The sequence below is a fragment of the Notolepis coatsorum genome (assembly GCF_963971535.1).
Source record: "Notolepis coatsorum genome assembly, chromosome: 3".
NCBI classification, from domain to species: Eukaryota; Metazoa; Chordata; class Actinopteri; order Aulopiformes; family Paralepididae; genus Notolepis; species Notolepis coatsorum.
Genome location: NC_140167.1, coordinates 14,153,763 through 14,165,722, shown reverse-complemented (window position 1 = coordinate 14,165,722; position 11,960 = coordinate 14,153,763). Strand labels below are relative to the sequence as shown.

Genomic DNA, 11,960 nt, shown 5'->3' with positions numbered 1-11,960 from the left:
ACACACACACACACACACACACACTCACACACACACACACACATACACACACACAGGCGCGCACACACACAGACACACTGCCCTCCTAATCAAGGGTGTGTACAGTATACGTGTGTCTGTGTGTCTGTATGTGTGTGAGTGACTGTGTGTCTATGAGTGTGTGTGCGTGTGTGTGTGTGTACGTGTTGTTTATAACAATGTCCATCATTGCAAGTCAACAAGAGGCTGCTGCCAGATATTGCTCATCGCTGCTGTCGGGACAAAACCTCATAACTCCAAAAACCCAACTTTTCAACAGATGAAAAAAAACGAACACAGATTTGAGGGTGAATAGAGTTAGGAGGTTTAGACAGATGATCGGTTTAATGCTTTCCCATTGTTTAAACTTTGTAAAACCCACACACACATATGGAGGATGATCTACAGAGTTGATTTATATTAAAAAAAAATATTAAAAAAAATTGAGTTATGAGGTTTTGTCCCGACAGCAGCGTCATGTAAAATGTATGTAGAGGTCAGGAGGACGAGAAAGTGCTGCTCGCTGGGCTTGTTTATAGAACCAGTGTGTGTTGAGTGTAGCCAGCAGTTTGAGCCCCGCCCACCATGCAGACATGATGCACTTCCTGTATGTGTTATATAGGATAATGAATGTTATATATAATTATATTTCTGTGGGCGTTATATAGGATCATGAAGATTATATATGATCTATTTCTATGGGCTTTATATAGGATAATGAAGGTTATATATAATTATATTTCTGTGGGCTTTATATAGGATAATGAAGGTTATACATTGTTTATATGGGCTGTATAGGATAATGGAGGTTATTATTTATAGGATTTATATGATAATGAAGGTTATATATTATTTCTATGGGCTTTATATAGGATAATGAAGGTTATATCTTGTTATGGGCTGTATAGGATAATGAAGGATATTATTTCTATGGGCTTTATAGGATCATGAAGATTATATATTATTTATATGGGCTTTATAGGATAATGAAAGTTATATATTATTTATATGGCCTTTATAGGATAATGAAAGTTATATATTATTTATATAGGCTTTATAGAATAATGAAGGTTATATATTATTTATATAGGCTTTATAGGATAATGAAGGTCATATATTATTTATACAGGCTTTATAGGATAATGAAGGTCATATATTATTTATACAGGTTTTATATGATAATGAAGGTTATATATTATTTATACAGGCTTTATAGGATAATGAAGGTTATATATTATTTATACAGGTTGTATGATAATGAAGGTTATATATTATTTATACAGGCATTATAGGATAATGAAGGTTATATATTATTTATACAGGCTTTATAGGATAATGAAGGTTATATATTATTTATACGGGCATTATAGGATAATGATGGTTATATATTATTTATACAGGCTTTATAGGATAATGAAGGTTATATATTATTTCTATGGGTGTTACTGTATAGGATAATGAAGGTATTTCTATGGGTGTTACTGGCTGTTTGCACAGCTGCCGTGTTACAGTGATGGATGTTTTTTTTTCAGATTAAATGCATTTATCAAAACAAGTCATATCTCATGGTATATGTCATTTATGCTGTGTGTAATGCATGAAAAGACGTATATTAGTGTGATGTGAGTGTGAGTGTGTGTGTGTGTGTGTGTGTGTGTGTGTGTGTGTGTGTGTGTGTGTGTGTGTGTGTGTGTGTGTGTGTGTGTGTGCCTGTGTGTGTGTGTGTGTGTGTGTGTGTATGTGTGTGTGCGTGTACGTGCATAGATGTGCATGCATGTGTGAAAGACAGAAAGAGAGGGGGAGAGAGAGTGGGAGATGGGTGAGCGAGAGAGAGTAAGCATTAGAGATTAGAATAGCGAGAGATGTGGAGGGATGGAGAGAGTGAGCATGAGACATATGTGTGGAAATATAGAGAGAGTGAAGGAAGTGTTTCTCTGTGTGTTCTATTTCTAACCCAACATTCTCTCCTCTCCTCTCCTCTCCTCTTCTCTCTTCTTCTCTTCTCTTCTCTTCTCTTCTCTTCTCTTCTCTTCTCTTCTCTTCTCTTCTCTTCTCTTCTCTTCTCTTCTCTTCTCTTCTCTTCTCTTCTCTCCTCTCCTCTTCTCTCCTCCACACTCCTCTCTTTCTCTTCTCTACTCTTCTCTTCTCTTCTCCTCCTCCAGCTGAGGACTGCCAACTGCTTTCCCAGGTCCCCAAAGTGCGCTGCCTGAGGAACGCCAGGAGAGAGGGTGAGTGTGGAGGAGAGGAGAGAGAGAGAGAAGAGAGGAGAGGAGAGAGGGAGGAGAGGAGAGAGGAGAGAGATAGGAGAGAGGGGAGAGGGGAGAGGAGAGAGATAGGAGAGAGGAGAGGGTGAGTGTGGAGGAGAGGAGAGAGAGAGAGAAGAGAGGAGAGGAGAGAAAGAGGAGAGGGGAGAGGAGAGAGAGGGGAGAGGGGAGAGGAGAGAGTTAGGAGAGAGGAGAGGGTGAGTGTGGAGGAGAAGAGAGAGAGAGAGAGAAGAGAGAGAGAGGAGAGGGGAGAGAGGGGAGAGGAGAGAGAGATAGGAGAGAGGAGAGGGTGAGTGTGGAGGAGAAGAGAGCGGAGAGAGATGGAAGAGGAGAGAGAGAGGAGAGAGAGCGGAGAGGAGAGAGAGAGGGGAGGAGAGACTGATGGAGGCTTAATGGGGGAAAAAACATGTTTTGTTCCTTTTCTTTTTTTTTGCTGATACTGATTGATGGTCCTAAACTGAAATAATGAGCATATCTCATTACAATACTGTATGTGCACATGTGCTGAAGCACTAGACGTCCTAATGCATGATTGCATTCATTTCCAGAGGGACAATAATGTTTTAATGGCTAATTTGACAACTTTGGACTGTTGGATGGGTCGACAGAGTCCTGTGTCTACTGGCTGACACAAGTCCTAAAATTAAATAACCAATTACCAAGTACTGATCCAATCTATTACTTTTACTGAAAACTATAGATAAGACCATTAGTTTGGGGGTAAATGGATGATGTCCGATATTATCGGCCGACCGATATTATCGGCCGATATCGGCAGTAAAATGTGATATCGGAAAATATCGGTATCGGTTTAAAAACAAAAAAAAACAATAACAATATTTGTTATATATATATCCAGTGAAATTATTAGTTACCTGAAATTATTCAGTTTTTTGGGGTGGGAAACCCTGCATATATCGGTATCGGTTGATATCGGTTGATATCGGTATCGGAAATTAAGAGTTGGACAATATCGGAATATCGGTATCGGTAAAAAAGCCAATATCGAGCATCCCTAATTAAGATATAATAAATGTTTCTATTTGTATCTTTCTATCTATTATTTAACATGGCTCTATGTGCTCAGAATGTATAAAATCAAGACACTCTGCTTTAATTTCTGACATATTGCACATGTTTCTTGGTATTTTAGTACTGGTATTGGCCCCTGATACCTGGTATCTGATACTGATACCTACACCAGTATCAGTATCGCTGGGTGTGTGCATCCCTCTCTAGACCAGACATAACATAAAATAACATAAAAGTAACACCAGGCTTTTGTTTTATGCCTTTAATCACTACTGTTCCCATGAGGCATTCCATTATGCATCCGGTGTTTATGATTTTATTTCCATTACATGCTCTACTCTGTTTATATGACATGAATTATTAAGTACTCAAATGAATTATTTAATGTAAAGATTCAGACTTTTAAAAAAACAGAGAAGGGTAACATAAGAGTCATACAACAAGAAAGGTACCTCTGATACTAACTTTACACATTACTAACTTAACACTGCAAAATAAGCTCTATTTTAACATCTAATTTAATCTCGTATTGAGTCTTAAATTCTTAATTTCTTAAAACAAGCAAATAAATCTGCCAGTGGGTGACCAGCCTTATTTCAAGACTTGAGTGATTGGAGGATCAAGAAAATAGGGCGGGGCTTGAGATATATTTACATTACATTTTACATGTTGTCATTTGGCTGACGCTTTTATCCAAAGCGACTTACAAGTTCTGTACGACAAGTCAGCAGGAAGGGTACAACTCTTACAGCTGAGTAACAATGTTCATCAAACAGTGCTGAAACTTGGGTGCTGCAGTGATGAGGGCATACTAGTAGTAAAGACATATTAGTATAGTAGGAAGAGTGAATGATAGTAGAAGACCGTAAGAAGGTTAGTGTTTTTTTGTTTATAGTTTTTTTCATTTCAGAGATATAGGTCTATAGGCTCAAGTGAAATTCTCCCAACCCCCATTGGCAAGATTTCTCTCCTCGTGTTTTCTGAAAATAAGATTTTAAGACTCGGTATAAGCTTAACATACTTGAGGCCAACGCTGTTTTCTTTTTTTTTGCTGTATAGCTCAATTGCCTGCCTGTATAGTTATGTGCTGCAATCCACTGCAGCCTAAAGACAGTGTTTTGCCACACTATGCACTAGCTGACTAAGCACAAACAAGTCACGACCAGGGCAGCTGATGTCATCATGGCAAGCTTTCTGTACTCTGGTGTTGCAATGAGCACATTCTGTGTACCTGGGAATTTAGTTGAGGTGTTGAAAAAATTTAAATGACTGGATGTGAACTTCCTTTGTATTTGGTGCTAAAGTAGAAAGGCTTAAAGTTACTGTACATCTTGAATCCTTATCTCTGAAGCCAAAAAAACATGTAACGCATCTTGGAGTTATTATTGACTCTGATCTGAACTTTAACTCCCACATCAAGTCTATAGGAAAATCATCCTTTTACCATCTTAAAAATATAGCAAGAATTAGAGGCTATGTGTCCAAACAAGACCTATACAAACAAATGCATGCCTTCATCTCTAGTAGGTTAGTAAAATTTGCATCTAAAAAAGAAATCATTAACTTGATCTGTTGGGATTTTGATCAAAGGGTAATACAATGTGAGTTAAACAGTCAATTACAATTTTGTTCAGATGTTTGAAAGATCTGTCAAACAAAAAGTAAATTAACTTGATCAATTGAGGGGGAAAGATTATGTTAAGAAAAGATTTGTCAAGCAAAAGGTGACTTTATAAACAAAATAAATATAAAGCTTTTTTGTGGGCAAAGAGAGGGAATAGCGTTAAATACCCCAAATGAACTATACTAACTAGTTAAGATAAAAAACGTTTTCTCCTAACCTTGTTAAAGATTAACAAAACGACCTGCGTGCTATTTTAGGAAGAGAGGAGAACGATAGCGTAATTATTAGAACAAATTACGTAGGAGAGAAGAGGAATGGTGTTGCCTAACAAACTGTTGGAAAACTGACAGAAAATAACACTTAACATCCCCGCAATCCCTCTTGTTTAAGCGCCAATCCGGATTTATAATAAAAAAATGTTTACCATAAATGTGTGAATATATTGTGCATAAATTATTTAAAGAGTTTAATTAGTAGATTTCTTTCTTAATTTATTTTATTTATATTAATTAACACATGAGACCGAGATCTCTTTTTCTCTGTTTACAATTGACAATATTAAATACACTTTGGACAAATTAGTACAGTTCAGACAAAGATTCTGTCAAACATCAATAAACATGTATATCAATTGAAACAAGTACATCTAAAATATCAGAGTTCAACATTTTTTAAATCTTTTAACGGTATGAAATGTTTTAACGTCAAGGTTTTCCGTAGTTCATTCCATTTGTACAGAGTATACAGTATTTAAGACCAGTTTTGCCGAGCTCCGTTTTTTTGTGGTGTATCTAAAGCCACGTAATCCTGTGACCTCGTACCATATGTGCTGCATTTAAAAGCAATCAAAGAGCAGAGATAACAGGAAGGTTTCCTAAGCAGAGACTTATAGATAAATACAATGCAACAAATATATCCCAGGCCAGCCCGCTTGTTCATATAAAACACAGTGGTGACGAGTGAGAAATGTATCTCCAGTGATAAAACGCAGTGCGCTATATGAGACACAGCATCGAGTACTAGGCCAACTGATGGTGGCCAGATGAAGAATACCGTAAACTTCGTGGAACGTTCTCAACCCATTGTAAATCAGAAGGTTCGCTCCAGCGTTGACACACATTACGATCGCAAACAAGCCTTTTGCGGCCGCAAAATACAACAAATATACAGTACTATAAAAAAAAACTCATATTTACCTGTTGTCTAGTCTTCATATCAAGAGTTCAGTCAATCCACGAAAGAATGAAGAACTATCTCAAATTCAAGTTCAAGTTTTGTTTTATTTGTCACATATAATTATAGTGAAATGCTTGGTTCTGTATGACCCTCCTGAGATTGTGCTTCATACAGTAAAAAAGGTAGAGGAGTAGAAGACCAAACACTATACAAAATATATAATATACAAAACTAAAATGTACAAAATGCAAAAATGAGGTAGAAGAGGTAGTGCAAATTTGTAAGAATAAATAGATAAAATATGGTGTAATGTTTCACGTTTTTGCTTTTCAGTTGTGGAGCTGCGTTTGGATTGCATGCAGATCAAAGGCCTTAAAATTTGGAGAAATTTAAATGTTCCACGTCGGTGACAGTGTGTCTGTGTTTTCCAACCAGGGCTCATCCGATCGCGGGTCAGAGGGGCCAACTCTGCCTTGGCGCCCATCCTGACCTTCTTAGACAGCCATTGTGAGGTCAACGCTGACTGGCTGCAGCCCATGATCCAGAGGGTCAAGGAGGTAAGGTTTGGGTTTGGGGTAGTCGTTGGATTACACTCAGTGGGATTATTATAATCTGATTACCAAAATAAATATGACTGAAACAAACAAACAAAAAAACGATCGGATTACAGATACTTACACAACGTCATCAGTAATCTGTATTGAGTTGGATTCTTTTTTTTTATAAGGAATTTCTTAAAGCCTAGCAGGGGCCAAACTCCATCATTCACATCCTCTAATTAGACACATAATATGTGTGCACACACACACACACACACACACACACACACACACACACACACACACACACACACACACACACACACACACACACACACACACACACACAAACCACATTCCCCCCCTTTCTTCTTTGTTTTATCTGTAATGAATTCACCATATTTGCTTTACACCCAAACCCAGGTTGTCTGTGTCCATTTATGTTGCTTCCCTCGGAGCCGCGTCATAACATATTGAGCGCTCGTCCTGGGATTTTGAATTGGTTAAAGAAAAAGAAAAAGAAAGAAAAAATAATCTAACCCTAACTAACCTTACTGTCATGCACTTGTCCTAATATACTAACCTACACTGTAGCACTCAACACTTTGATGAACATTGTTGCTCAGCTGATAGAGTTGTGCCCTTCCTGCTGTCTTGTTGTACAGAACTTGTAAGTCGCTTTGGATAAAAGCGTCAGCTAAATGACTAAATGTAAATGTAAATGTTATACCCCTGGACCCTCTTCTACCTGGGCGTGCATGGTGAGTGGGGGTTATTTCAGTGGTTAGAGAGTAAACCCTGGTTAGGAAGTCATCGAGTCGGCCAGCTGAACCGAACCATCGGTCCTCCATCAGTACACTCATTTATTACTTTGCCTTTCTTATTGTTGAGGCAATCCTGGGCAGAGGCTACTTTCAGACAGACATGCCTATGTGGAATTTGCTAGAGAAAAGGGAGAGTCCTGTTTGATAGGTAGTGTGCATCTCAAAAGGGAGCCCCCTGTTTGATAGGTGGTGTGCATCTCAAAATGGAGCCCCCTGTTTGATAGGTGGTGTGCATCTCAAAAGGGAGCCCCCTGTTTGATAGGTGGTGTGCATCTCAAAAGGGAGCCCCCTGTTTGATAGGTGGTGTGCATCTCAAAAGGGAGCCCCCTGTTTGATAGGTGGTGTGCATCTCAAAATGGAGCCCCCTGTTTGATAGGTGGTGTGCATCTCAAAAGGGAGCCCCCTGTTTGATAGGTGGTGTGCATCTCAAAAGGGAGCCCCCTGTTTGATAGGTGGTGTGCATCTCAAAAGGGAGCCCCCTGTTTGATAGGTGGTGTGCATCTCAAAAGGGAGCCCCCTGTTTGATAGGTGGTGTGCATCTCAAAAGGGAGCCCCCTGTTTGGTAGGTAGTGTGCATCTCAAAATGGAGCCCCCTGTTTTGATAGGTAGTGTGCATCTCAAAAGGGAGCCCCCTGTTTGATAGGTGGTGTGCATCTCAAAAGGGAGCCCCCTGTTTGATAGGTGGTGTGCATCTCAAAAGGGAGCCTCCTGTTTGATAGGTGGTGTGCATCTCAAAAGGGAGCCCCCTGTTTGATAGGTAGTGTGCATCTCAAAATGGAGCCCCCTGTTTGGTAGGTAGTGTGCATCTCAAAATGGAGCCCCCTGTTTTGATAGGTAGTGTGCATCTCAAAATGGAGCCCCCTGTTTGGTAGGTAGTGTGCATCTCAAAATGGAGCCCCCTGTTTTGATAGGTGGTGTGCATCTCAAAAGGGAGCCCCCTGTTTGATAGGTAGTGTGCATCTCAAAATGGAGCCCCCTGTTTGGTAGGTAGTGTGCATCTCAAAATGGAGCCCCCTGTTTTGATAGGTGGTGTGCATCTCAAACGGTTTACAACTAGGGAGCAGCTTTGATATTTGATCCTTCTTGGCAGAGTTTATAGAACGGTGTACCCGAGGCTCGTCGCTGCCGCCCTGAATTAACACAAATAGTTGAAAATAGAGGACACTGCTGCACTCGCAGAAGAAGAACACGTTTCACTTTGAATGAACACACGCGGTTGTCTTTGAAGATAAAGACGTCAAACGCAGAGCTTCCCCTCGCAGATCTCCTTTCTCAAAAGCCTGCCGGCGGCGCTGACTCTGTTCAGCCAACTTCAGTTACTATTAAGTCTGTGACTCCTGGAAACACACGTTCAGAAAGTTCTCCTGCTAAAGGCCAGGGTCATATTGTAGCCTGTCCTCAGTATAAGAAGCACAAGTCCGTCAAAACAGTGGGTCTGTTAGCTTCTGTAACTTGTGTTTGTAACCTGCCTATAGTCCTCAGAACCCTGGTGGAACACAGCTTGTGGTGAGCAGCAGGCCAGTTCTGACCCTTTTCATTACCGAAGAGGGCTCTGTATCTGTATCGCTCCCTGGCCCTGTATCGCTCTCCCTGGCATGGAGCCCCCGCCGGTCCAATTCACATTCTCCGTGATACTGGAGCTGCTCAGTCATTGTTGTTAGCGGGGAGTCCTTCCGTTGACCGGGGAAATCATATACTGGCAGTGGTGCGCTCGTGCGAGGGTGTGACACAAGCTGCTCGCGGGCTCCCTTGCGTACTGTGCACTCGCGGGCTCCCTTGCGTACTGTGCACTCGCGGGCTCCCTTGCGTACTGTGCACTCGCGGGCTCCCTTGCGTACTGTGCACTCGCGGGCTCCCTTGCGTACTGTGCACTCGTCGCGGTCAGCGTTGGTCACTGACCCGCCGGTGGATGTGGCTGTGTGCCATCAGTTACCCATGGAGCCTGCTCTTAGGCAACGACCAGGCAGGTGGGGAAAGGTGTTTCCTAATTTGATGTCATTTTATATAACGGTCTGAATTTAATTCAGTTGTTGGGAGACCACGGTTGGTTTCCGTTCCATTAGCTGGCTTTGATTTGGAGCCAGTTTGTAAAATAAGCAGATTTGTTTAGTTCAGACGAGTCCAACAAATCCTCTTATCAGATCTCGCTGTCCGCCCTCTCTCCTCCTCTCCAACTACCCTTAACCCCCAGTCTTTCAACAGTACGTTGTTTATGATGTGTTTTTGTTGCAGGACCTTGTGTGTTTTGCAGGACCATCTTACGTTATGTCTCAAAGAGGTTTCTCCTGCGAAACAAATTAATACATATCCACTCAACATGCGGAAAGCATTATTTTGTATATTGCGGAGTGCAATATAAGTAATACACACTCTTTTACCTAAGAAGAAACAATAATACACTTTGAGACGGGATTCAGACTTGATACAAATGCTTTCAAACCGCAACCCTATAGTCGGAGAGCAGTCTGTAGATGAGGGTTGGTCCCTACGCCCTCGACATGCTCCGGTCTCTTCTGCTCTTTGAGACAGAGGAACTGTATGGGAGCCTTGGTGCCTATAGCTATCCTCTTCAGCTCTTCCATCAGAAACTGTGTATTCTTCCCCATGGTGTTGCCTAGCAACAGTGCTGTGGATCTCCTGGATGGCCTGGTCAGAGACACCTGCCTCCCCTCAGGTAACTCGGGGGTTAAACTCGGGAACTCACTCTCTGAGATCACAGACAGACACTGGGCCCAACGTATTGTATGAGAATGATTTGAAGGGTGACATGAGAGTATAGTCTAGTGTGTGTGTGTGTGTGTGTGTGTGTGTGTGTGTGTGTGTGTGTGCATGTGTGATTGTGTTGTGTGTAGTTGAAGTATTTTCTAATTGTATTGTATCATATGTATTGGAAATCGTGTCATATTGTACTTGCTGAAGTATATATAATATTGCAATTAGTTATTGATGGGGGATGGAAACAGATAAGCTTTGCTTCTTCCATCTTCTTTTCAAACAGTGTATAGTTTCTGGCTGTTGTTTTATTTTAAATTTTTGGGGGGGGGGGGGGGGTTCCTCTTTTCCCATTTCATTTATTTTTCAAATGTTGTTTTGCCGGACAATGGTAAATGTAGCCAAACTAACACTGTGGTTTGAAATAAAACTATTGAATCTGAATTTGAATCTGGGCCCTGTTCTCCTTCCATGGGGTCCTGGCATGTGGCTGTAACATTGAGTTCCCTGGTCTCCAGTGTAACAGAGCAGAGGTCGGGCGTCCCCAGGTTGAGCTTCTCGGTGGGTCCAGACTAGATCCAGACCAGGGCACAGGATTATGTCCAGACAGAGTCCCAGAGTCCTTCCTACAATCCCACTTGGTAGTAGATTACTGCCGTAGGAACGAAAAACTCCAGCTATGGCGTCCCTGGTGTCCGTAGGTCTTCAACCGACTGATGCGTCTGGAACATCACGTTCCCAGGGGCATCTAAAGGTCAGACTGGAGGGGGACGAGGGTCCTGGAATAAGGGCGTCATCGCTCTCCTGTGTGTCAGGAGTATCTCGTTCTCTAATATCCTCGGTGCCAAGGAGTCTGTTTATGTAGGGCGTTTCGAAAAGGCAGGCACCTCTGGGGCAGTTTGAAGGGTGCCGCGACGAGGACCAAAATGTCTCGTCTCGCACTGTTTATTATTCCTCTGTCTCACTTTCACAGATACATTCTCGCGTTGCACACACACACACACACACACACACACACACACACACACACACACACACACACTCACTCACGCACGCACACAGATGTGTGGTATCATCCCGATAGAGTGAGATCTTGCAGTAAGAGGCCCCTCATCACTCTCTCTAATGACTAAATAGGTTTAGCTGCTCTGGCTCCATTCTCTCAACACAGCTGCTCCCCGAACACTCTGCCACCGCTACACACAGAGACACACACACACACACACACACACACACACACACACACACGCACACACACACACACACACACACACACACACACACAGAGACACACACACACACACACAGAGACACACACACACACACACACACACACACACACACACACACCACGCACGCACACACACACACACACACACACACACACAGAGACACACACACACACACACACACACACACACACACACACACACACACACACACACACACAGAGACACACACACAGAGACACACACACACACACAGACACACACACACAGAGACACACACACATGCATGCACGCACGCACACACACACACACACACACACAGAGACACACACACACAGAGAGAGAGAGACACACACACAAACACACACACACACACACACACAGAGACACACACACACACACACACACATTAATGTGCATTGACAAAGACCAAATGTTGTCTTTCTCACACTGTCCCTGATTATTCCTCTCTCTCACTTGCACATGCGCATTCTGTACACACATACACACAGAGTTACGCAGACACCTATGCCTTCGCGCAC

The 11,960-nt window shown here is 42.0% G+C and overlaps 1 protein-coding gene across 1 annotated transcript in view; it reads left to right on the top strand.

Annotated features, from left to right (window-relative positions):
* Window positions 1-11,960, top strand: part of galnt16 (UDP-N-acetyl-alpha-D-galactosamine:polypeptide N-acetylgalactosaminyltransferase 16) — an 89,865-nt gene that overhangs the window by 13,561 nt on the left and 64,344 nt on the right. Inside the window, exons 2-3 of the mRNA XM_084311010.1 lie at window positions 2,181-2,246; window positions 6,550-6,671. Coding sequence (XP_084167136.1) covers window positions 2,181-2,246; window positions 6,550-6,671 — 188 coding nt within the window. The remainder of the gene's footprint in view (window positions 1-2,180; window positions 2,247-6,549; window positions 6,672-11,960) is intronic.